General features: G+C 42.1%; 2 protein-coding genes across 2 annotated transcripts; one reads left to right on the forward strand and one right to left on the reverse strand.

Moving 5' to 3' along the window:
- Positions 1 to 211: 211 nt before the first annotated feature.
- On the reverse strand, positions 212 to 14,181 carry LOC148820267 (serine/threonine-protein kinase ICK-like). The gene is made up of 14 exons (XM_088933769.1): positions 13,974 to 14,181; positions 11,274 to 11,536; positions 9,688 to 9,742; positions 8,363 to 8,484; positions 7,744 to 7,823; positions 7,347 to 7,479; positions 6,019 to 6,190; positions 4,957 to 5,124; positions 4,480 to 4,728; positions 3,683 to 3,885; positions 3,452 to 3,603; positions 2,959 to 3,084; positions 2,274 to 2,381; positions 212 to 1,984 (listed from the first exon to the last, which is right to left on the reverse strand). Exons 2-14 carry the CDS (start codon positions 11,372 to 11,374, stop codon positions 1,827 to 1,829), a joined length of 1,827 nt encoding a protein of 608 aa, XP_088789895.1. The 5' UTR covers positions 11,375 to 11,536; positions 13,974 to 14,181; the 3' UTR covers positions 212 to 1,826.
- fbxo9 (F-box protein 9) lies at positions 14,073 to 25,725 on the forward strand. Its single transcript, XM_088934213.1, has 14 exons — positions 14,073 to 14,157; positions 15,315 to 15,613; positions 16,874 to 16,948; positions 17,665 to 17,799; positions 18,564 to 18,621; positions 19,111 to 19,210; positions 20,461 to 20,591; positions 21,055 to 21,169; positions 21,399 to 21,517; positions 22,353 to 22,443; positions 22,555 to 22,650; positions 23,119 to 23,212; positions 24,560 to 24,714; positions 24,911 to 25,725. The coding sequence occupies exons 1-14, from the start codon at positions 14,073 to 14,075 to the stop codon at positions 25,017 to 25,019; spliced, it is 1,662 nt and encodes a 553-aa protein (XP_088790339.1). The 3' UTR covers positions 25,020 to 25,725.
- The last annotated feature ends 1,043 nt before the right edge of the window (positions 25,726 to 26,768 follow it).

The raw sequence follows: 26,768 nt of genomic DNA on the forward strand, positions 1-26,768 counted from the left end.
AAAAAAACAGTGAACACCAGAATATTAACACATCACATTAAAGTTAATTAAACTGCATGGAAATTATCTCAAATTATGTTTTTACAAATCCAAGACAATCTGAAATATAGCATTCTTTTAAATCTAAGGAAAATAGTCTTTGTTCAGGTGATGACTGTTATTCAAATAAAATAAAATACAGAAGGCATACAGAGCAACAAACACACTTCCACTGTGGAAAAGAATAGTTTATTGCTTATAACAGAGAAACTTTCCGTTATCCATTCACACCTGTAAAAAAGCTACAGTACTCAGAGCTCTGGAATATCTCCTAAAACAAACAAGCTCTGTACATTTATTTCTGTATACAAGCTAAAAAATTAAAATGACCACAAAGTTTGCACAAGTGTTGGTGCTATTCCATTGTAATGTTTGTGACATTAAAGCTTCTTGTGTTTAGATAAGAAAGCAAGTTCCATTTTGGGGGGTTATGAATAGGTTATGTACCTTGAAAGAGGTTTCCAAAACAAAATAAAATAAAACTTAAACAGCATGGCATTCTGCAAGTTAGACTATATTTAATATTGAGATTTTAATATTCGTGGTGAGGGAAGAAGGAACTACATTTTTTAAAAAAGCACAGGAAATTGTTTTTCACGAAGAAGGTAAAGTTTTTAAAACAATGCAGTAAAAAAATATTTCTATGCAAAAGCTGCCAGTAATCAATGCATTCAAATACTTATTGCATCTAATTACAGGCTTTGTTTAACATAAATAACAGCTGATAATTATTACAGTAACCCTTTAAAAAAAGTGGTTCCTGGTCATGAAATTCCCATAAATGATAGTATTATAAACTACAGAAGACTATGTACAGCTCATCTATTAAAACTCATGAAAGGTACAATAATATCAAATGAAAACTAAACGTGATTAAATTACTATCACTGGCACGTGAGTCAGATTCATGTAAACTATAGCATTTAATGGAAATAAAAAGGAAATTGTTAGGACAGTTATTGAAACTATACAGTAAAGCCCCTAAAAACCTGAAATATCCTTGCTTTTTAATCTTGTTTTCCAAAGCACAGGTTATCAGGAAACAAGAAACAAAAAGCCAAATAAATCAGTGTTCCACCTTTCGATAGTCTAGTTTCTTATTGATTTGAAGGTATATAATGGCATATAATACACAATGAGCCCTGTTGCTACAGTGGGGAATAACAATTCTGAATGAAATTTAATACACCACTGCAGAGTGCACAGTAAACAGTCTGTATGAGGTCCATGTTAATCCAATAGAAAAAAAAGAAAAAGGTTGTCATAATTTGATCAGTTATTGAGCCATGTGCTTAACATTTCAATTTGGGCAAGCAAAGACTTTGGTATAATTTAAATGAACAGTCCCAGCTTCAAAACAAACATGGGTTGCGGGTGCGATTAAGCCGTGACTGAAGTGTGATGGACACGTACCTCAGATCACAATGTTTCACTGTCAGTGGTGTTCGGGACAGTGTAGCAGGACAGAACAGAGAAGTGCACTACCTTGCTGAAATGCACAGACAAGCTTCAGTACTGCACTCTTAAAACAAACGCTTCTCTTGTGTTTTTCTTAAAAAACTGAGCAGAGACCAAAACAAGCTTGAGTAACAAAAGCTGCTGCAGAGTATATTAATAACATATCAAAACCGAGCACACATATAATACATTATATACAGAGACAAATACAAAAAGAACATTATTGCTGTATATTACATGTTATCTACACAGTTCATGACAGAGTGCCCCTCTCTCCCCTCTCCTGAGTATCCAGGGGCTGGCGGTAGCCCGCTGTCCTGCAGGGGGCACTATCGATGCCCATATTTGGCGGCCCAGTCTATTCGCCCGTGTACAGGCTGGACAGGCTGTGCAGGGGGGTGAGGCAGTACCCCTGGGGTGCTCTTTGAAGGTGAAGTATAGGATGGAGGCGCAAGCTGACTGCGGCCGGATTTCCACGTTGCATAGTCTGTAATTAAAAAACATCAAGCTCGTCAGCAGATCCTTCAAGAGTGGCTGGTTAGTTTTCATTTACTCTGTATTTTCTAGGCTACATTACACCGACACCTTAGACATACAGTAAGCATCGAGAGCTTCCTCGTTTAAATCAGAATTCTGGCACGGTACAGATATACAGTTTAAAAGTCTGGACTGGAGGCAGTACTGCTCACTCAGAAGGTTGATATTGACCAATCTGATACAGATAGGACAGCTCTAGTCAGCTTCAATGTAATGGACAACACCCAAGGAAGTCTTACTAGAGGACGGTGGATCCACCAGGGGTGCGAGCTGTACTCGCTGGCCAGCAGAAGCTACTTCCTTCTTATAAAAAGAAGGAGCATAATCACGTGGCAACGTGCTGGGACCTGCAAAGAACACACAGACAGAAAAGGAATCAGTGCAAGTTCAAACTAGTGCTTCCATGTTCCGACAGCATCACTGTGGCACGGCCACGCTTGGCAGGTGTACACCTCATTAAACACCTGCATGACCCCATTACTGAAATCAGAAACCTTACCAAGAGAGCTGCGCCCGTTACGCTCTCGTACATATTCTGTGAGGTACCCAGCTAAAGACACATAGTGTCTGAGGATGATCACTTCCACCTTCTAAAGAGCTTATCTGATCACGAAACCAACCCAGTGTTAAGGGTATTTATACTTATACCTGTGTATTAAGAGATTTGGATGTAACACAGTAAGAGATCATCTTCTACTTTATTTCAGTTTTTTATGTGCATTGATTTGATCAGCTTTAGATGAGAATATTTAATAATAAGTAGACACTCATTTCAGACAGCACTAGTTATGAAGGTACATTCACATTTAACGGGAAGGTCAAACTACTGTATTGCTTTCTAGGCAGTGACGAAGACACCAAGATGCTACAGGTGGCCTCCCGAGACTTTGGAGAACAGAAACAGTACAAACACTGCTTTCTGACCCTGGGTTGTTCTTCTCCCCGGCACTGTTCCTCCAACGCCCAGAGGAAAGCTGGCACTGCCCCACTGGCCATTCGCTGGACAGTCTAGATTTAAACTTATCGCCCCGTTCTTCTTTGCACTGAGCCCTAAACAAGAGGTAAAGCAGAACACCTGAACAAGCGAGGAAGAAAATGTACAAAACGAAATGCGTACAGAAAACCCTCGATATAGCAGGATTCTCATATAATTTGTTTTTTTGTCTGAAAAATATAATTTGTGATTTAACAGAAATTCTGCAATAATGGAAACCCCTTCCTCCCTACTAATCCATTAAAGTGAGGATTTACTGGACTGCTGATTCATTTATTTCTGAAAAAGGAGAAGTGCCCTACTAGTTCACATCAGCAGAAACTCTTTACTCCTGGAACTGAACTCCCCAGCTTCTTTTCACCACAGAAAGCATATAAACCAGGATCCCAGTGACAGTGGCACAGTAATAAAATGAATACCCACCTGGCAAATACCTGGATTGTTTCAAGTAATGCTGCTTAGCTGACGTTATCCTGGACAAGGCTGGCTCTTGGCAGGAAAGGGAGCCATTCACGCTGGGAGGATTGCCTATTCCTCTACCGTTTGCCGGATCCAAATTCAACATGCTTCCAAATCTGAAAGACATTTGGAGCTTATTTTCAGCATCTGCACAAAAATCAAAAGGCCTCAGAAATAAGCAGAGGAGAACTTCACCTGCTCAAGGCTTCATCCCCATGTCTCCTCTTGTCATTGGTGACCTTCATTTTGCTCAGTGAAGAGACTTCTACATCCTCAAAGTCATCCCAGTCGCCGGAGCTCTTCAGAACCCCAGAGACATGAGCCCAGCGCCGCCTGCCAGCCTTGGGCTTGGTGTGGACACCCTGGAGGACGGCCTTCTCTGTGGCTTCAGGCAGTCTCTGCCATCAAACAGCCACCCATCAACAGTCAATAATAACTCTCAGACCTCAGGAGCACCTCTCAGTTTAACATCCAGGAAAAAACAAACACAATCGCTCCCGATAAAGTCTGGCTGTACATCAGCATCTTACTTAAGCCACCAAAGCAAAGCAACCTGTGTGCTACCTGTTACGATAAAAATGTGATGCTCTCTGTGTTTAAGGACAGGACAAAAAGCAACATGCAGCAAACATACAGTCACTTACTAAAGAGCAGAAGCCAACACTATACAAAACACAGTGATAAATCACCATTTAATCATTTATACACACCCGCCGCACACACTCTCATGCTTTCCCACACACACCCGCCGCACACACTCATGTGCTTTCCCACACAGTCCCGCCGCACACACTCGTGTTCTTTCCCACGCACACTCATGTTCTTTCCCACGCACACCCGCCGCACACACTCATGTTCTTTCCCACGCACACCCGCCGCACACACTCATGTACTTTCCCACGCACACCCGCCGCACACACTCATGTTCTTTCCCACGCACACTCATGTTCTTTCCCACGCACACTCATGTTCTTTCCCACGCACACACACACCTGCTGCTGCGGCGCCTTGTCGTGAAGCAGCGGGAGGAGGGGCTGGCGCTCGCGCGGCTCCGGCTTGGCGGCGCGGGGCAGCGGTCCCGTCCCGGGCTGGGGCGGCTGCGGGGGCCGGGGCGGGGGGCGAGGCGCGGGCGTGGGCTTCAGCTGCTGCGGGGGCACCCGGGGGTGAGGCTCCCCCTGCTCCTGGATCTGCTGCGGCGCCCCCAGGGCCTGGCCCACACAGAAGTAGGAGTACCGCAGGGCCTGCGGGGGGAACAGGTAGGGCTCTCATTGTCACACTTCGCTCCCTCAGATGTGGTTTCGGAATATTCTCCAGTCATCACACCTTCCAAAAGGAACTACAAGAGCTGAGATCTGGGCTTTCACGCTGGCTGGATGAATAACGAGGAGAGGACAGCCCTAGAAGGTACCGGAGGACGCACAGCAGCCCGTGACCCCAGGGGCACCAGCCAGGCTCCGGCGCTGCCGTACCTGACTCGCTGCAGGTCGCTTCTTGGGGTCCCACTGCAGCAGGTCCCTCATCAGCTGGATCCCCTCGCTGCTCGCGTTGGGGACAAGGGTCTTCAGGTTGCTGGGGACGCACTGCGGCCACCGGAAATTCATCGCCGCCGCCAGCTGGTAGCCCTCGATCCAGTCGTTCTGCCAGAAGAAGAAGAGACACTAGCCAACGCTGCCCTCGCCAATAAACCACATGTGGAATAAAGGAGAAGGCGAGGGAACAGGCCTGCGATTCCTTCTTGCCTGTTGACTGTGTGCAGTAAACCTTCAGGTTAGCAGACTAAGCAGTCTGCCCACCCCTAGACTAATTACACCAACTGTCCCACATCGTGTCCATTATTGCAGGAAAAGGCTGGGATTTCTGATGTGACAGACAAAAGTCCCCTGTAACAGATTTTGTCCATTGAATCCGAAGTCCGTAAAAGCAAGGGTTTACTATGCAGACAACGAAGTATCAGCGTACCCTCCGTCATCACCTTTATTGCTTCTGGATTTTTTTTTAAGAGGCCAAAAAAATCTAGAAGAAAAACAAAATCTGAACTACGTAACAAAAAGTAAGAAGTAAATGGACAGCTGTCAGGGAGCCCTGAAGAAAGGATTGAGCATTTAATTTATTGTATCGTATTCTATTCCCAGGGTCCGCCGTAGTAAATGCCAGGATTTTACTCTCTCCCCATATACGTCAAGATGCGTGAAGCTGTTATGAGGGAAGCTTTGATCGTGATGTGCCTTGGCCAGCACATTTGTCAAACCTGAGTTTCTGTAACTTTTTTTTTTGGTGGAGTGCCTTCAGTGTACCAGAATATCTCAACGTGACAAATCCTTCAGAGCTGGTGGATCCAAAAATCCAGAACTTTAACCAAATGTGCTTATATTCTCAAAAAGAATGGTGTGTTAATTAAAAAAAAGTTTATATGTGGGAACTAAGCTTTAATTCTTATACCTTATAAAGGCCAAGAAAACCGCTCATAACACAAGCAAAGTGCAATAAAAGCCCTTCCTGAAGACACTCTTTGAGGCTTTAAATATAATGACCTTTTTCGGCGTTCCCAGGACCTGGCAGATCTTGAATATCGTATCTACTTCACTTGAGCCAGGAAACAGAGGCCGCAGTGTGTAGAGCTCAGCCATGATGCAGCCCACTGCCCACTGGTCGATAGGGGAGCTGTAGCTGGTGGACCTCAAGAGAACCTCAGGGGCACGATACCTGAGAAACACAAAGCATTTGATGTTTTTTTCATATATTTTCTGCATGTAGCTACTGATGTCAATAAAAATGCTTTGATCTCCTCCTCGGGATTTTGTTACTTAGTTGGAGATTATCGGAATGAATGCCTGCTTATTCCTGCTAAGGATCACAGCAACCTGTAACCTATCCCAGAAGTTTAGGGTTCATAGATGTCCATCTCAGGACACACGCATCACACAGGGGCAAATTTACAGACATCAACTGACTTACTGTAAGTTGACAAAAGCAAGAATACAGGGAGAACACACAGATTCCACACACCAGGTTACCCAGTCCTAAAACGAACCCATGACCCAATTAGCAATGCTTGTCACATTTGGACATGGCTGTAAAAAAATGGGTGTTTCCACTAGGGCCTATATTGCATCACTAACACATTAACTGTTATAACCATTTTAATATTTTTGGGACTTCAAAGTGCCACGAGTCTACAAGTCGGAAGTGACTAAAAGCATATGTACTGTGAGATATTAAACACACTTAAAACAAATCACAGCTTTCAATGTTTGAACTACAGCCTTAAACAGGGGTAACTGGGATTTCACACAACAGGTACCCAAGAGATTTTCTACCTGTGATGACTTATCTAAGACATTTCAAAGACCCCAGTGCTCTGTAAAATAAACCTTGTTAACTGACAAAGTAAAGCTCATTTCATTCTCAATTTGTTACATTTGTTAGCACAAAACTGAAGACCCATACAGCTGCTCGTTGTTTTTCCTTGGTGTACTATCATAATGGTTTTTAGAAGGTCTTATAATCAGCTTGTGCTGCAACACAAGCACTGCCAACTTCGGCCATCTTGGGAAGGAAATAAAAACTCAAGGGACATTTTTATTGGCCTGGGCGGGCCTCAGCCGTGCCAGACTGGCAGCAGACTCGAGGTGTGAGACAACTGTGTACTGTATAAAAACCCCAGCCTCCAACAAATGCAAGCATTCATAGTCTTGCTGTAAAACTTGCTCTTAAGCACAGAGGTATTTCCAAGTCACAATGCCCTTTCCACTCAGTAGTACTACGGTGATTCTTCTTCCAAACACACATTTAGAACTTGTCACAGACCTGTCTTGACCCATGCAGAGGCACAGGTAACCAGTCAGCAACAAAAACGTACCATCTTGTAGAGACGTAGTCAGTGTATGGAGGTCGAGATCTTATTTCCCGTGCTAGGCCAAAGTCTGCTATTTTAACAAGTTCTGGTCCCATGCAAAGAAGATTTTCGGGTTTCATATCCCTGTGGAAAAACCCTAGGATGAACACAATGGTAAAATGAAACTAATCAGTGGGAGAACAAAGCACTGGCAAACATTATTATATCAATAATTAATTCTAGTTAATGAAGGCCTAAACCATTTTGGAATTAATTTCACAGCGATACATTCAACTGCAATGAAGAGGACAGTTTTTATTATCACATTCCAATTAATTATTATTCAGCTTCTTTATTTAAGAGTTACATGCCAACCCAAGTATACAAGAAGTTATGTTTTCAAGCGCGGAGGGAACCATACCATGTTTATGAATAAATGCCAATCCTTGTAGTATCTGGTACATAATATTTCTCACAGCAGATTCAGGGAACAATCTACTCCTATAAATGCAAAAAATAAAGATAAGAGTTTATTTATAATTTATCTGACTGCTTATACTGTACAGTATGTAAACTAGAGTAGGTGAGGAGCTGCGTCAGCATGCACAGGCTGCAAAGGAACAAGTAACAGGTTTATTCCTGCTGAAAAGAGAAGAGAGAAAACACAACGTTTCGGCTGTGGAGCCTTAAGTTGTGTTTTCTTTCTTCTCTTTTCAGAATGGAATAAACCTCTTACTTGTTCCTCTGCAGTATGTAAACTATGTGTGAATTAATAAAATTATATCCTTACTTGAAAATGCGGAAACAGGGGTATGTCCAAAGGCTTAACGCATTCTTTGTGCTAACAATTCCACATTCATTACAATCGCTGGATTACATTTGTGATTTATATTAACTATAGTGACATCAAAATATCTATTAGTTGAAAAAACGTTATACTCATCAAAAGCTAAATAAATATAAAAATACAATATAAATACAGTAAAAACACATTTCACGTGACATCAAGGGACAGTAAAGGAAAATCTTGATCAAAATACCTGTCTTTCATCAACTGGTAAAGGTTTTCCTTCATATACTCAAACACAAAGTAGAGTTGGTCATTTTCTCTGATGACTTCCTTCAGTTTGACTACATTAGCATGATTCAGTTTCTTCAGGGACTATAGAGAAATAATAAAAGCCTTTTTAGTATCAGGTTTACATGGGCTGCATAAAATGTAAGGTTAAATTTACAAATAATATGGCACTTGGATGAACCATTAGTACTAAAACTGAACTAGGTGTGCGCTGCTTTTTGACCACAAAAATAAACAAAACTAGGCACGCAGAAGATCTTCTGGAACATCTTGATTCGTACCAGAACATTACTGCTGACGGAGCTGATGTCAACACACAGGCACACTGCTGGATCCCTTCACAAGTCGCCACAGCACAGGGGTTATGCACTGGGGGGAGGGGAGGGTGGGCGGTTCACAATCACATGCCTATGAATACAGCTCTTTGTCACGTTTTGACTGCTTACTCGAACTTGCAATTTATTTCCGAACTGAGCCATTTCAACGGAATGCCAATGTCTTACAAAATTAAAAATGCAACCATGCAGAACTGAAAGATGGGGGGGGAAGAAGGTACGCCAAGTGGCTCCGCGATCAGGAGGATTTCCCATGCACCCGAGCGCTGATGAGCTTTAACGCGGACATGCCATGACACAGGGAGGTGAAGTCACACAGGCTGCAGAGAGATGAGGAGACAGGAAGGCATGCTGGGTAGGAAACACCCAACTGCACTGCAGCAGCTCCCACTGAACAGGCACCCCTAAAACACCCCCCCAGGCCCCCTACCGCGGCAGGACTCAAAGGGGGGGCACTGTCTACGGAGTAGATTCACCCCATGGGAGAAGAGGACCCAGCAAGACAAGTAGAGCTAAGGGTTCACATCAGATATCTACCGTATTCTCTGTGCTGGTTTCTGGGATGTGGTGACATTTAAATGGAGCATTCAGAATTGAAAGAAAAAAAGCACATACATTAGACATTCTACATTTATGACCTAGTATCTGTTTTTTTACCCCACTTAACACTGGGCCTTAGCTGCCATATTTTTAGTGCCAATGTTTTTAAGTTCAACAAAATGTGATAACGGACCTATTACAACAAAGAATGAGGAACTTTACTTTCTGAATTTTACCTAACACTTTCACCACCACTGGAACATTCATGTTGTGGATCACTCAGACATTTACACACTGCTTTTTGACAGAATGGACCGTTCTCACAATTTACAGTTCTCCCAGCAGAAGTATTCAACCTTGCTTGCAGCAAGGACATTTTATTGAGACGAGAAAAAAGAAGGCTGACAGTTACCTTAACCTCTCGCAGGTTCATGCATTCTTCCCAGGAATAGAACTTCCTTTTCATTCTAGGGGACAGATTAAAGCTGACAGTCAGGCCATGTTTTCAAAAAAAAAAACCCATAACAACCTTGATAATGACAGCATGAAAAACATCACATCTGTATGCATGGTCTTTGGAAGAATATACTTTCACTCCCTGTACACATACATTCTGCAAACTTCAGTAACTAAAAAGAAGATGTTTACTGCGAAAGGTACTGAACTTACAAAATGCACTCTGAGCAACAGCAGGAAATGTAGTTACAAACTATGAGCTCAGAACAGATTACAAACAGTAAACTTGCTTAACTATTAAATCAATTATTCCTTTCATACCTTTTGATTATTTTATTCCTAAACTGCCTTGAACAAGATTTCATGCAAAGATTTTAGAACTTTTACAAGTGTGCATGTTACACGTATAGGTGAGAACACTGGAACACATCAGCCCAGATATGGAGCTGCTTCTAAATCTAAGACAGACCTCGTGTGTAAATCATGTGATCACATAAACCTATTCATGAAAGGCCAAAATGGCCATAAACATCATGCAACATGTTGGCTATTTAACCTGAAGGCCCTTCGTATTCTTTAAGACAAAGGCTTGTAAAACGAGGCTCACTTTGTGATAAAAAAAGTCTGTCAGCCTTAAAATCATTTATTTCTCCCTTTATATGACACATTTGTGGTATCTGACTGATTCCATTACTGAAAGAGTTGATGCCCTATTCTAATCTGAATGCAAATACAGTGGCTCTGTATTAGTTGCTGCAAAACCCATTTAGCCAGTGCTGTATTCCCAGCTGTTAGCTCAGACACATGCTCCTGAGTGGACAGCGATGATTTATCAGGTAAGGGGGGGGGGGTTCTATTTCAATATTTCATTGGAAATGTGGTGACACTCATTTTATCCCAAACTTCAAATTGATTATTTTGCATGAGGCATCTACCCCTCAAGGCTAATCTACAACAAGGGCAAAATTAAAGGGGTCACATTCCAATAAGTATTTTTTTAATTATTTCCTTCATGCTCAATTCTTATTTATATTATGTTTTCTGTATAAATAATTTATCTGTCATACTTGTTCCTCTTCCAGACTCATCCTTATTAAGATGTAGCAGTCTATGAGGGAACAACAGCTTAATCTCAGTATATTACACACTGTAATATAGACCACTGAGCACTGGATGAGTGCAACGGCCCTCAACAAAGACTTATATACAGTATGTATGATCTTCAAACATTAAACTTGCCTTCATCAAAAACAGTTTACCAACTCAGGAAACATCAATTAAATCAGGGCAGGGCACTCACTTCACTTACTGCCAGACAAAATCAGTACTTGCCAGCGTTACGAAAAAATAAAATACAGAACAGCTGTTTGCAGAGAGGGTATGAGTGAAGCAAAAACAGCAAACCCTTTAAAGTCAAAATTACGCCCTTTCAAATGAGGTGACATTTCAATAAAAATGTGACTGGGTCAAAATGTCCTGTTTTACTGTTGACACTATTTCCGGGGAGGGGCAAGAATCTTTATAGAAACCTTGCTTGCTTACTTTTTAATAGCAACCAGTTCTCCCGACTCCAGACTCCTTCCCAGAAGAACGGACCCATAGGTCCCGTCTCCCAGCTGCTTGAGAGTCGCGTATCTATTCATGGCTCTGTCAGCATCGCCCAGGAGACGGGGGTCTGCTTCATGGAGGGCGCTCTGCTCCCTCCTGTTGAGTGCAGCCAGATCTTTCTGTGACAACAGCAGTGGACAACAGGCCGGGCTGCACACAGGACTGCAGAACTCATATTTTCACAGGCTGTCCTGGACCTGCAGAGACGAAACAGGCACAGACAGGACAAAAGACTTGACAAGCACAATCAAAAATGGGGTTTATTCTCTTATATAAAAGTACCGTTAAATCTTCACAATATATTTCAATATTTCTAACAAACACCCTGCAAAGTGACACAAATGGTGACAGTTCACATTTACACTCAAGTGCTACAAAGCTAATGAATATGAAGGTTTCCTTAATAATAATGACTTACTAACAAGTAAGTTACTGTAATATCAAGTCTCAAGTAATACTCTGGTTCATTTATTACATACAAACTCTATACTACTATGTAACATACTATTACATACTCTTTCACAGCACTAAAAACCACGCTCTCATGTTTCAGTGATGGTAGCACAGAGATAAGGCAAGCAGATGGCTCTGAAGCCTCCTTGAAGTGATACCAAATGTTTTCAGGCTCCGATCTAGAATATATTATGTTATTTTTAAATCTGGTTATAAAACCAGACCTAGCAGAGAACTGTACAAGTACGCATTTCTAACACTTATCAGCAAACAAAACTACAGCTCAACACCTTCATGATCAATGACTAAACCCAAGGAAGAAATCCAAGATAACCATCAGACCAGTATCAGAAATACCCGATTCCGCCAGTACAGGCAATGTTAATCTTGTTTTTGTATTTCTCCCAGGAAATCATGTCTTGTTTAATGCAATGTTTTCTGGAATGCAAAATGCTAATGTTACTCCTCAGGAATTTTCTGCAACATAATGAACAATACAGACTGCTTCTCCCCGCCATGCTAATGCTGAAGAATGTGTCCTTACAATCAAGTTAGAAAAAAGATGTCTTAGCAATTCAGGAAAATGACTGCATGACACTCAGTTCTTGATTCTGGACGGAGACAATATTTTCACAGTGTCTTCAGCACACACATTTGCACACTATTCTCTGTAGGACACACTGATACTATCCAGGTTACTCTTTATTGCAAAGTCTCCAGAGAAACACACTTCTGTACTAAATCTATCTGGAACGTGGCAACATCCTGACGTTTCTGGGGTCAGTAATAGAACAGCCCTGGGTCCCACATCTCTCTTTAACAGTGTCACAGTGCAGGCCAGCACCACAGCTGGAAACAGCCTGTAAGCTTCAGATACCTTGGAACCATTCATTCATGTTTAACACTAGCATGGGAAAGGATGTCCGAATGAGCAAAACGATAGAAAGGATACTCTTTACGGCTGGTCTCCAAAACAAACTGGCTGTGCTCTGGAGCTGTAGCACAGGAACTGGGGGGACTGCATTTCTTCCCATTTTCATTCTGCATCTGCTCATTATTTACAACTCCCCAGTACTGAACCATCTACTACTTGGCATCCATATAAAACAGGTGGGGAGCTCATCAGCATGCGTAGGCTGCAAAGGAACAAGTAATAGGTTTATTCCATGCTGAAAAAAAGAAGAAAGAGAACACAACGTTTCGGCCGTGGAGCCTTCTTCAGGTGTGACACCTGCACTGTGACACTGTTAAAGAGAGATGTGGGACCCAGGGCTGTTCTATTACTGACCCCAGAAACGTGAAGTCAGTAATAGACACCTGAAGAAGGCTCCACGGCCGAAACGTTGTGTTCTCTTTCTTCTTTTTTTCAGCATGGAATAAACCTATTACTTGTTCCTTTGCATCCATATAAAACTACCGATTTTCGCCCATGAGAATGGTCTGTAGCCCCTGAACACTGAACATGGTACTGTACGTGGTGTGATTATCTGCAAAGACACCACAACTGTGCAGCCCGTCCGGGCGCATTTCCTTAATCTCGAGTTAGCGTTGGGGTAGTTGAATTCTGTATAGCAACACTTTCCCGTTTACAACAAACCAGTGATGTTCTTGCAGTAAAAACCAAACAACCCCAACATGTATTTGTTTCTGTACGCTACGTCCGTTCTACACAATTCCTAAAAATAACTCATTAACTCGGCTGCACCTATTTCCTTGTTGGCAAATGCTAACATTTCAGATAACAGAGTTAAGGAATAGAAACGCAACACCCGTGCTTTACAAATTTAACAAGGGTCTCAACAGAAAAGGACAAAAATACATGACAGAAAAGAACAGCGGGATTATCAACAGACAGATATCACAACGCAATGATATTTTTTTTTATTCCCGTTACTTCATTGTTAATTTTTTTAATATAAAAAAAGCTTTTGTTTCGACTCCAGGAAACAGAGGCTCAGCGAAATCTCATTTCGTCTTTTTTTTTTGGGGGGGTACTCACACGGAGCTATGCGTTTGATCAGATCGGTGAGCCCCGATTTATCCTTCGCCTCCAAATTGCATCTGGACAAAGTTTGCACACTTCTGTACGTCTCGACCGAGTCCTGTATTATATCACTGGATCTTCTCCAACGCTAACGGAAACGGGGCAGGCCCCCTTCGTTTGCAACGTGTAGCACCTACCTGCAGAGTTTCAACAACGCAGCGCACTGACATTGGGTTACACGCCGCTGAGCACCAACACACCCAAACAAACCCCTGGTCTTCGGGCGTCAAGCAAACATGGCGCCCGGGATCCCAGCGGCGGAGGGCGGAGCCGCAGCGCCGCCTGCCCGCCTGCCCGCCTGCCTGCTCCAGCAGCCCTGCCGTTTCTCCAGCACAAACCTCACTGCCAAGGAAAAAATAAGGGGAGGGCGAAATATCGCTGAACAACGCCCCCCCCCCCCCAAAAAAGCACATGCACACGGGGGGGAAAACGTTAAGGGACCCTTTGTTGTTCCAGACAAAACAAAACCTCTAGCCTTATTTTTAGCTTTATGTTCGTATTTTATACACATGATATGTATACAGTACAGTATATGAAATAATAGTAAACTGTATTTTCTAAAGCGACCTTAGAAAGTGGCTTCTCAAAGCGCTTTACGGTAAGAAATACAAAAGTACGCAAGGAGAAGGGAAAGGGGGAATTCAGCTATTACAGTAAGGGTCTGGAGTACAGCAGGAAGGCAGACACAACTAGAAAAAAAAACAGTCAAAGACATAAAGCAATCATCCATCCATTTTTAATAGCTTTATTGAATACAGGGTCACCGTGGAGCTGGAGCCTAACCTGGCATGTAAATTGTGCAAAGCGGGGTACACCCAGACAGCCAGTGCCAGTGCAGGGCACACACAGACACCAACACGCACACACATATCCACGGCTCCACGCAGGAGACGTCTTTCAAACACACACACATCAGGACAAGGAACATGCCGTTTGGCATCCTGCAATCTGTTTTATTTCTCTGTAATAAAACACACGGGTGTGTAAAATCACAGGCTTCAGTAGCAGACAGCTGTCTTGGGCGCAAGTCACAGTCAGTCTTGACCCTTCTCAAGAGCTCATCTCACCCGGGTGTCCACACTAGTTATTCTCTGAACCGATTCAGAGCACTTATATGGATTGTGGTATATATATGCAAAGGAACAAGTAATAGGTTTATTCAATGCTGAAAAGAGATGAAAGAAAACAGCACGTTTCGGCCGTGGAGCCTTCTTCAGGTGCGAGCACTGAACTAAACCTGAACCCCACCTGAACGATTTATATACATGTCCAAGACGGAATATAATATTCTAAATGAGGTATTAACATACCTTTCCTTGATTTAAATTCTGTCTTTATATATCCTAACATATGGTCTTCTTTAATCGCTTTCTCACAGCGTCTAGAGGCGAAGAGAGACATTTAATTTTTGTTTAGGGTTTCTTTTTTTTCTCTAACCTGTGAATACGCAAGACGCGATTACATTGTGCACCGCTCAGACCCCACGCGTCCCCCGGCGCCCTGTCCGGCGCTCTGCGGGCCGCTTCGCGTCGCGCTCGGCTCTGTGTGTCCGCGCCGGCTCGCCGTCCCGCCCGCTTCCGCGGAGGCGCCCTTCCCCTGCGGAGCTGCGCCGAGCCCCACCAGCGACCGTCCGACATGGCTGCAATGTGGAGAGCTCGCAATTTCGCCCGCTGCGTCGTCCGCTTCTCCGACCGAGAACTGTACTAGACTGAGCCCGCTGACAGAGAGAGGGGGGGGGGGGACCGACAGGAGACGCTCACGGCTATATCACGCAATGGTAAATAATAAAACCTAGGTCGTTGCTGCGGCTCAGGTGTAAATTATAAACCAACTGGTGGGTCTGCATGACGTGTAGCTAGGCGGTGTGTCGGTCACCTGGTGTTATTTACATCTCGGATAACTATAAAAAGTAACACTGTTCAGCCTCGTACGCCAGTTTCTGCAGAGGTGCGCCTTCTGCCAGTGTTGTTGGTTATTTCCACGCCATATGTGTTTCGTTTTGAAGTGAATGCGGAATTGAGTTCGTACTTACAGTGAAGTTGTACAAAATAGTTGTTTGTGTAACTACATTATCTAACGTCTGCATGTTTCCCACTTGCAAGTCCAAGTAAAAACGTCCTTATCTGAGCTACCAGATACTGGTAAACTGCCGGACATGTCTGCTTACCTGTTTACGCTACTGAATATTGTTACAAAAGAATGAGGAAGCAGAATATATTCGTTGTAACTTTGAAATAGGGGAAACGTAAGCGGTTTTCGTGCTTTCCAATCAATACTATTTACAACTTGCAGATTCGAGTTTCAGCAAACTCGCTCATTTGATGCGGGGCAAGTAAGTTTAAACAAGCGAGCACCTACAAGTATCTTGTTCGAATTTGACAATACTGTTTCTTAATTTACTAGCAATTATTAATACTAAAATACGACCGAAACCAGTACAAAGTAGAAACTGGGAAAGAAGATATACTTTATTACAACAGTTAAGATGCTTATCAGAGTGAAGGTGCTTATTATGTCAGACGTCTCTTAAGAATAGTTCGTTTAAACTCGACTATTAGATGAGTATTTAACTTTGCACGTAATTACAACAAAAATTACTTAATTGCTGCATTGCATTAAAAAAAACAAGAAAAAGTCCATCAGCAGTGAAATCGGTGAATATTTAATTTGCAAGTGTCTTATAAACGGGTCGTGCATTAGGTTTGTTTTCTGTGCTGTTGACAAACCTTGGTACTCTGTTAGACATGGATTATTGATGTGATATTCTAGGAAATACCTGTACAGTCGCAATCAATGAAAATATATATACTCTTTGTTCAACCAAATATGTGATTTGGAAGCTGTTTCTCCTTTAAAACCGCCATCTGGAGAGTAGGCCCGACTCTTTATATTGCAGGGCTTGTGTGGCTCAAGGGACCTTCACCTGAGGTCTGTGTGTTCTCTATCCTCCCCCTGGGATGCCCAGAGCCCTGGCCACTAACATGTGTACCTGTAACACATTGCATGTTTGCAAGCTCACATGTCTTCATTTCAACAGGCAGAGGGTGAAATCAACTCTGCTGGTACTGTAGAAGTGGAAGAAAATGAAGAGTCGGGTGATTCTGACCTTCAGGTTAGTACCATTTCATTTTTAATGTCATGTGGTTCTTGAAATTTCTCCGTGTTCAGGCATGCATTCTTTATTAGGAACTGGTGTAAGAAAGATTCATTAGCGGTTCAGAAAGTGGTGCTGTTGTAGGTCTTTTTGATCTTGCTTCAGTACAGTCTGTAATACAGGTAAATATTCAATAAATTATCCCAAACATAGAACTAAACAACATTTGTTTGGAATTCCACTATAAAGCTGGAAATGTTGTGTTTGAGACAGATCAAAATCTAATATTGGCTTCAAGGCTAGATGTCTTATAGCCCTGAACTGACACAGGATTTTCCAAAAAATGAGCAAAACTCAAGTTTTCCACAATTAAGAATCAAATAACTCACCTGTACTCCAAAGCAACTCTTGAATTTCACATATACTTCTTCTAGCTCATCGTGTAGAGCTTTGGTAGTGGTGTTTGCGGTGTGAGCTTCCACTTCATGGTGAGTGTTGGGCACGGATGGCACTGCAGAGTCCTTCTGGAGATCTTGAGGCACCTGCTTGTACTTCTTGGGTTGTCACCTGTAAAAAATACTTAGAACCTCAGATAGAAAAGTCAAGAAAACTGACTTACAGGGATGTGGACTGAAATGTGGACAGCGACATGTCACAGAGCGTGGATCGGTTAAGTGGCACTAAGGGTGACGCTGTGGTATAGAAGTCGACCCCCCGGTGTCTGGTGTCCGCAGGTGGAGCTCAGTGCCTTCCGGGCACAGTGGATGTCTGAGCTGATGCCTCCCGCCGGCTCCAGTGGTGCTAACAGGGGTCCGCTGTCACGCTCTGCGGATCTGAAACGGAAACAGGAGATGGCCCGAGAGGAAAAGGTAAAAGCAAATCAAAGCAGTTTGGCTTTCTGAAAAAGTATGTATGCATGCTGTACTGTATGAGCTCCTGATTGAGGAAGCATTAACCCAGCCTCTGGCCTGGTCCAGCGGGCCGTCAATTTCTTTTATATGATAAATAATACGATTTTATTATATGCCCGTTACACCCAGGCGGGTCAGGGATTATTCAGCCCTCCCTGTCCTTGGTTTCCCCAGGAACCAATCCCATTTACACGAAGGGCTGGACTCCACCCTCTCTCAGCCATCTGTCAGCACTTAACTAGCAATCAACCAGATATTTAAACCCCAGCTTGCCACTGTCCTGGTGCTCTGCTATTGAGCAGCTGTTGGTCTGGTGGTGCTCATCACACTAAGAGTTCCTGTTTCGCGTAGGAAAGGCAGTTTACTTCTCTGTCTGCCTTAACCGATGCCTGTCCCAGTCCACAACTGGGACAACTGGGATTATCCTGATCCCGCCCACCCTGTTTTCTGAGTGCGCACCAGGACACCACCGGGCTGTCCTTTGGGTCCAGTCAGTCCCCCATCACCACTCTCAACCAGCCAGCCTTTCCATCCCTTTCACTGTGTCTCGCAGATGAATCCCTTTTTCCCTCAGGCAGCCGCAAGCTAGCATAACAACGGCAGCCTAGCACAGCAAGTTCCCAGTCCACTTACTGGAAAATAGTTTTGCTTTGGTCACTGATAAGCAGTTGTTGGGACATAACGTGTTTGATTATATAGGTTGATTATGTGCCCTTTCTCAGGCCAGAGAGCTGTTCCTGAAAGCAGTAGAGGAGGAGCAGAATGGAGCTGTTTATGAAGGTGAGTTAAGCAGTCCAGTTTTCTAAATGGGCAGCACGGTGGCATTTAGTGCTTTAGTAAGTGCTGCTGCCTTACAGCTCTTGGGCCCAGGGTGTGTTTCTGGATTGGGATCCCTTTTGAGTGGAGTTTGCATGTCCTCCCTCTGTTACAGGCTTTCTCCCGGTGCCTCCTGCCCAGGGTGCAGGCCTGCTTTGTGCCCTATGCTTCTGGGACAGGCTTCAGGGTGGCTGTGACACTTGACAAGAAAAAACAGCTTTCTGGTGGTGGATGGATGGGAGTTTTCTAAATGAGATTTGCTACCGAGAGACAGACATCACAAGTAATGTTACACCAGTCAGAGACACGGCTGTCTGAGGGTCTTTAGCATGGTTATCAACATCTGATGTCCTGTGTTTTCTCACATATTACTTGTGAAATCTGTAGAATCAAGATTGTTTAAACATGTTAAATGGGTGTTATTTAACCGTGTGTAAAATCTTGTGGTTTCAGCTATCAAGTACTATCGGAGAGCAATGCAGCTTGTGCCTGACATTGAGTTTAAAATCAACTACACGCGGTCTCCAGATCCCGATGGAGTTGGTGTAAACTAGTATGTGAATTTATCAGTTATTAAAGGCATATTGAAAGGCTGTCTCTGGTAGAGTAATTGTAAATTTGTAATCATTGATGGTTTCTGTCATTGCAAATGCTAAAAAACCAACAAACTAATAATCTGAAATATACTGTACTACTGTCATTACATTATAAAAGTGATTTGTTTTTAGGAGCATTAGTATTTAATATGCTGTCAAACTTAGTATTTTTAATGGCTGGCCTGTGGGATATGAAGGATACACAGATTTATACTATATGAAGATCTGGGACAAATACACTGAATGTTACAGATGTTGTAAATAAAGAGTAGTCTCTACTTTTATAGAAATGCAGTTGGAACTATTGATCAGTACTGATGTAAGAAAATACATAGTGATGAAGTGTGCTGGTGGTATCACTTAAAGGGGAACTGCAGTCTGAGAAATTTGGACTGGTTATTAAATCTTGGTAACAAAATAAATTCATTGCTGTTATAAAAAATGACATACTTTGAATTAAACACAGCATTTTGAACTTTGTGAAAGTACTGTAAGTTTACATGTTGTCACAAAGCCCTGGTCTCGTCACGGGCGAGAGCGAGAGTTCCCACGAATTGCAAAGCACCTCAGCCCTTCCTGCTCGCTAGTCGCTGTACTGACTAGTGTGATGCGATGTACGAGCGACTTAAGTACAGGTCGTACAGCAGATATTTAACCACAGAAGTGTTCAATGTGATCTGCATGCAGAGTTAACAAGTAGGTTCCTTTTTTTCGGGAAAAAAAACATCTTTAAGTCGAGAGCAATATTTTTAATGGGTTAAAAGAGATGAATTCACAAGTTTACAATGTAATAAGGCCGCATCATGTCACTGGAAGTTTTGTTGCCTCTTTCTGAGTCGCAGAACATGGGGCTGTGCATACCTGGAAATTTTCTGCTTTGTGATGTAGTGTAAATTGGAGGTTTTAGAAGTTACTGTGTGCATTTTAATTTTATTGTGGTTTCTTTGTAACCCTGAGATATAACAATAGCATTGCAGTTCCCCTTTTAAAATAACCAATTATTTCAAATTGGCAAACTGAACAAAACATGCAAAATGGTTAACCACTTGCTGTTAAAATAGGGTAAGCACTAACCCTTTAAATATCCAATTTTTATCAAGTGCCGTGAAAAATACACTGCAAGATATATCCCAAATAACATCCTCTTTTAGCAGAAGCTCAAACTTTTTTTCCCCACTGATTTCCGTATTTGTTTTGTGGTTTGCAGCATGGACGAGAATGAAAGTGATGGTGAGGTAGCTGATCTGCTGACCTATTTCCAGCAGCAGCTCACTTTGCAGGATTCATCTCTGAAGATCTGTCAGCCAGAAGCTGAAATAAGTCAGATGCACATTTCAGGTAAATCATCACCTATTCCATGAGTATCTGATCACAAAAACATAGGAATTTTGTTTCCATTCTACACTGTATGTCAATCAGTTCAATGTAGCAGAAAAGTGAAAAGACAGAACTAAAGAAACTGATTTATGAATGGAAATTCAAGTAAATATAAAGGTGTATTAATATGGGCGTTTTGTGCATATGTAATATACTATGACGTTAAGGAGGCTTCTCAAGAGCTGCATGAAAGTATGCCCTTTTTCTACACTGTAATAACTGTAATACTTTATCAGTACTTTGGAATTGATTCACAGTCTGTTACACATGTATGAAACATGATTAGAGCACTTTTAAGGAGCACCTTAAAATAAACGATAAGTGTTGTTTTGCGTGTTTTGATGTAGTATGTGTTTGTGTAAGTTACTAGGAGGCTGTGTGGTCCTGTGTAGTTGATTGACGATCCCACTGGTTCTGTCACCAGCTCTGCCGTTGGAGGTTCTGATGTACATTTTCCGCTGGGTTGTGTCCAGTGACCTCGACCTCAGGGCGCTCGAACAGCTGGCGCTCGTGTGCCGTGGCTTCTACATCTGTGCCAGGTATAAGCATTCGCAAATCTTGTCAACCACTTCTGCGTTAATGTATACAATCGGTGATAAGAGGTGTTATCAAGCAGCGTGGATGGAAATAGAGGGGATCTGGTGCACTTTAAGAACAGTGAAAGCAAAGTAAATGCTTTGCCACTCACTCGGATGTTTTCTGCTTTAGTGTTCATGGTAACAGATGCCGATCGCTTTAGAAAATATTTTTTAATCTTTATTTTTTCAGGGACCCTGAAATCTGGCGTTCAGCCTGTTTTCGGGTTTGGGGACGGAACTGCACCAAAATTAATCCATTTAACTCCTGGAGAGAGATGTTTTTGGAGCGTCCCCGTGTGCGGTTTGATGGTAATGTAGTGGGAGTTCATATTTTAACACGGATCTGAAAGCAGATGATTGATTCAATCATATTTCAAAAATCAATTTTTTTTGTCCTACAGTGGCTGAGTGTACATGATGTGACAAATGTGCAATAATTCACTTGATACCTCAGCAAAGTAGAACACAGGAAAGTTAAGGTGATGGAGCAAGGAATTAACCCAGCAGCATTGCCAAAATGTCACAGAGCAAAGGAAAAGGCGTCTGTGGCACTGTTGATATCTCCTTGGTTAAAACTCAAGTGGCAGGATGGCATGACAACTACAGCTCCCAGATCCTGGGTTGGATTCTGGAATGGGGTACCTGCTGTGTGGAGTTTGCGTGTTCTTTCAGTTTTCACATGGATTTTCTTTGGGTGCTCTCATTTCCTCAGATCTTCCAGAGACATTGTAGTAAGGTTATCTAAGGTCTCTGAATTGCTTGCTCATCTAGGTGTGCTTGCGGTGCATGTTCTGTGATTGGACAAGCGCAGTGGTTCCCAGTCCTGGTCCTGTTGACCCACACTCCTGCTGGTTTTCATTCCAGCTGAGCCCTCAGTTACGCAGTCAGTCCCTTCGTTGATTTAAGAGTTGTTTGTTCCGAGCTCTTAAACTTGTTTGAATTTTAACCGTTGTATTTTGTAAGTGAAATTCACCAGGACCAGGACTGAGAGCAGCTGGACTAGTGTCTGGTCAGGGAATCAGTATCACCTCGTATCCTGTACTTCTTCGATAGGCTACAAGTAGCTGTGAATAAATGAGTTTCTGATAATAGATGGTCAAAACCTAACTAGCTGCAAAGGCCTTAATTTCGTGTATCCTTCTAGGTGTCTACATCAGTAAAACAACTTACATCCGCCAAGGAGAGGAATCCCTGGATGGATTCTACAGGGCTTGGCACCAGGTGGAATACTACAGGTAGGCTTGTGTAGGAGTGAAGGAGCTGAGTTACCTTCTTCTTTACTGCATCTGTCTTCAGCTGGTTAAAACTGTGAGGAAGACCTGACGCTGGTAACTGTTCCTGAACAGGTACCTGCGCTTCTTCCCTGATGGCCAGGTGATGATGCTCACCACACCTGAGGATCCTCTCAGCATAGTTCCTCGCTTACGTAGTAGAAACACCAGGTAAAATGCATTTAGACCAGTGCTTTAGCTTTAGCAGAATTTAGGTGTTGAATGTATGTAAATATATTTAAAGAGAAGAGCTTTGTATTAATCCTACAGGTATTCTAAATGACTAACAGCATAAAAAGTCAACTTTATTTTGTGTTGAAAGTATTAGTTTCACTATTTTGATTCAGAATGTTTTTGGGTGTTCTGGGAATTGAGTATTGAGTTCCTGAAGTTATTCTAGATATATGAAATTCTGCAGATGCCTTTTTTTCTTTGACATGTTTCTCTGAAATTTCTTCTGGAAACGGGAACTTCTTCTTGACAGGAGTTTGATAAGTGAGGATTAGAGACACACTAATAACTCACTTGTTTCGCCTGCAGCACACCTACCCAATCTAGAAAATACTTTGTGTGATGATTCTTCAGTGGCAAAAGTGTTGCCAGCCTTCCGCACACTAAGTGTGCTTCTGTTCTTTTCAGAATGGAATCTGTCCTGCTTGGTCATTACCGTCTGTCCCAGGACACAGACAATCAAACCAAAGTTTTTGCTGTCGTTTCCAAGAGGAAAGATGAAGTAAGTGGAAAGGCCTTTAGCTTTTTATTGACTAGTTTTCTGAATAACCAAAAACTAATCTCCTTCGATACATAGAGCTTGCGTTTACTGTCATTGATTTGTGAAGTTTAAGCAAACCTTGTCTATTAGACAACTAGAATAAGAAGAGCTTAGGTTCACCTGAAATATGTTAATTTTGCCAAGAAATACTGAATACTGTAAGGCAGTGGTTTAGTAATGAATCTTGTTTAAAATTAAATTAAAAAGTAAAAAGAAGCTCCAATACAGAAAACTAGTAAAGTAAACTTTTTTTTCAGATTGCAAATAGATACATAATTTCATAAGGTGTCTTGCACTGACTTACAGAGATGTAAACTGTGTACTTAATCCACAAGTTTCAAATAATTACTTTGCAAAACAAATCGCAGTTCTCTTCATTCTTGTTAAAACCTTTGAATTTAATCATAGGTGAGCTGTGGGCACAATTTTGAGATGTATTTTTAAAGAGCAAACTGAGGGCATGAAGGTGTATACAGTCTTCGGAAGATGGATGGCTCTCATTTACTTCAGAAATGAGTCCCATAACATATTTGTCCTTAAAACAAAGAAGCCCTTCAAGGTTATCAATATATGATGTAAAAGATGCGATAAACAGAAGGAAAAGAGCTCTCTACAGAGGGGCCAACATTTGCCAAACAGAGAAAGTGAACAGAGGCACAAGTAAAAACAGCATTTTAGATTGAATGAAACAGAAGGGAAGAAAATTGCAGGAGAGCTAAAAAACTTGTGCTCGCCAACCTTTCTTTAGCCAGTTGAGATGTTTTGCTACTTTAAATTCTTGCATATTTATAGTTATTTTGACTTCAAATTTTTCTTTAGGATATTAAAAACATTCTCATTTTCCACGCTTCTGTCCTGAGAAGCTCCTTGGTTGTGTTGGCGTACGTTTTGAGTCATTATCATGCTGCTTCTTGAAGCGTAGCCCAATAAATATGGAGAAATGATCTTCTACAAAAATGTCTGAAAAACTCGGAATTCATCCTGCCTTTCCCAGCATTAGTTACATCAATAAAGACAAGTGAGTCACTTTCAGAGGTGGATATGCATATTCTTAGCGGGGTGTGGTGAAGAATATTGAGATGGGATAAAAACAGAGATCCATCTTCAGCTGTGATAAGTCTGATTACATCAAAATGAGGAGTGATATTAAAAGAGGGAGGCCTACTTCCATGTACTCCAGAAATTCCCTTTAAAAATAAATTGCTCTGAACTACCCTTACTCACTGACTCTCAGAGAACTGGGCCCTAGTGCAATCATGCAGAGCTGCTGCTGGTAAACCTGAGGCATTCCTGCTGATGTTTTTCCAGAAACCTGCGGAGTATCAGAAGAGCCGATACTTTCGCCGCAGCCCCGTGCAGGACACGGAGCACAGCTTTCACGTGGGGCTCCAGCTCTGCTCCGGGGGACGGCAGCGCTTTAACAAGCTCATCTGGATCCACCATTCCTGCCACATCACCTACAGGTGAGCTGCTCCCCACCTGGCCCTGCATGAGCAAAGCCGTCGCTGTGAATGGAATCCTCTTTAAGTTGTCCAGAATATCGGAGAAATGTATAGTAAATTGCCCTTTATCATTTCGGCTGGGTGGACAGCAGAATGAATAGCAGAAACTTTGAAATATGGAAACATGCCGTTATTTTTTTTTTAATTGCTGTTTCAGGTCAAGTGAAGAAACGGTCGTCACGGCATTTGAAGTCGACAAGATGTACACACCTCTGTTCTTTGCACGAGTAAAGAGCTACACTGCACTCTCAGAAAAGCCTCTCTAATGTGAGGAAGTCAGAAGCTTTGCATTGCATGAGCATTCGCAGGCAAAAAAAGAAGTTGAAGCTATACCCCTTGCAAAATTCAGTTGACTGTCCCTTGTTTTATGCTGGATTATTATTTTTTGATGAATGTATAATGTGAATTTTTTGGCTTCTCTTGATTTGAAAAGTTTTAAGATAAGTTAGTTTTAACTTAATCAGTATGCACGCACAAGAACTTCTGGAGAACTTACAGGAAAAAGTCATTTATAATTCATCTGATTAACGTGTTTGTCACTACACTGAGCGGTGTCTATGTGCATCAGAATGTTCTGCACGTAAAGTCCACATCTTTGTGTCCTGAGGAACAGTAAAGTGCAGGAAACGCCAGTAGCTTATAACGTCTGTCCACTTCATTCATACTTTGATTTTTTTCATATTAAGGATTGACTTTGCTATAGTCAAATGAGTGTAACACTGTTAATAAGTCCAGAGGAGCATATAATAAAGTTTTATCGACACAACATTCTCTCTTAGGATTTTCTACTTCAGTCTACAGGAAGGGAAGGTCACAAATTAACTTTGTTTAGAAATTAAATGTGAAGGAATTAATATTAATGAATACTAGTCACTTAATGTCACATTATATAATATGCACAAATATCAGGTGTTTAAAGGAAAATTTTAAACAACTGACCAAATTAAAACCGGCAAATTACAATGAAGAGGCACCTAATCTCGTAGTGATTTATTTTCTGGAGGGGTGGTGTGATTTTGCAACTTCATCACTGACTTATGCCACAAAATCTTATTTATGACACTCTCAATGGAGGAAGTGGGATGTGTTTTGAACTAAAAAAAACAGTGTATGATCCGACAGTGTTAATAAGCTTGAAGATATAGTTGGAGTAGAAACTAGTTTTAAATCCAGAAACAAACAGACCCTCACTCATCACAGGAGAATTGACAGCAGTCATACAGGGATACCTTCAAGAAATTCCTTTCATGCCTTTCACACTACTTATTTCTCTGTCATAATTGTGCAGTCATCTGAATCAGATCAGGCTAAACACTAAGGCCAAAATCATGGTGACCTCACTCTGCATCTCCTTAAGGCTTCCTGAATCACAGCAGTTGACTTAGGTGCTGGGTCTGGTGCCCCTTCCTGCCTGTAACCTGCATTGCACCTGTTATTTGCTGGCATAGGCTCCAGCTCCTCGTAACCCTGGAGTGAAGAAAGCGGTTAGTAAATGAACAGAAGGGTGGGTATTTTCATAGGATAAGCCTGTTAAAATAAGCTTGTGCAATGCTAATACTGCACCGGCACCTCTGGCTTGAACGAATCATGCCCCACCTGTCATTTTGTCACCCCTGAATAATGTGAATTTTTATTGTCCTCACTAGAACAGTATGCCTTATTGTAACTTGTTGGCTCAAAAGGAATTTAATCTACTGTACATGCTACTGTAATACCGAGCAATTGCTCATACTGTGAATGAAATTTAAGATCTTGTGCAAATGTTTGAGAGTGAAACATGAGGAATATGTATTTTTTTGAGCTTGGCTTAAAACACGCTCTGTATTTTTACTGTTTATGATGCCTGCATTGGTTACATGTCCACAGGCCTGCATTGGAATTGCTTTGTTTAGACAGCTGTAGGTTAAGCATGAAGGCAGCGGTATATTTTGGGAAACAAATCTGCACCGAAAGGCTTAGGAAAAGACAGAGTACATCTGGATTACACACAGGTGCGAGAAACTGTCGGGCTGGCA

Source organism: Atractosteus spatula, chromosome 15 (genome assembly GCF_055471065.1).
Source record: "Atractosteus spatula isolate fAtrSpa1 chromosome 15, fAtrSpa1.hap1, whole genome shotgun sequence".
NCBI classification, from domain to species: domain Eukaryota; kingdom Metazoa; phylum Chordata; class Actinopteri; order Semionotiformes; family Lepisosteidae; genus Atractosteus; species Atractosteus spatula.

Coding starts and splice junctions, on each gene's coding strand:
- LOC148820267 (XM_088933769.1), bottom strand. CDS start 11,374: ATGAATAGATACGCGACTCTCAAGCAGCTGGGAGACGGGACCTATGGG. Junction 7,824..8,362: donor TACCAGTTGATGAAAGACAG/GTATTTTGATCA, acceptor TTGCATTTATAG/GAGTAGATTGTTCCCTGAAT. Junction 1,985..2,273: donor GGTGGATCCACCGTCCTCTA/GTAAGACTTCCT, acceptor TTTTAATTACAG/ACTATGCAACGTGGAAATCC.
- fbxo9 (XM_088934213.1), top strand. CDS start 14,073: ATGGCGCCCGGGATCCCAGCGGCGGAGGGCGGAGCCGCAGCGCCGCCT. Junction 20,592..21,054: donor AAGTCAGATGCACATTTCAG/GTAAATCATCAC, acceptor TTCTGTCACCAG/CTCTGCCGTTGGAGGTTCTG. Junction 24,715..24,910: donor TCCTGCCACATCACCTACAG/GTGAGCTGCTCC, acceptor TTGCTGTTTCAG/GTCAAGTGAAGAAACGGTCG.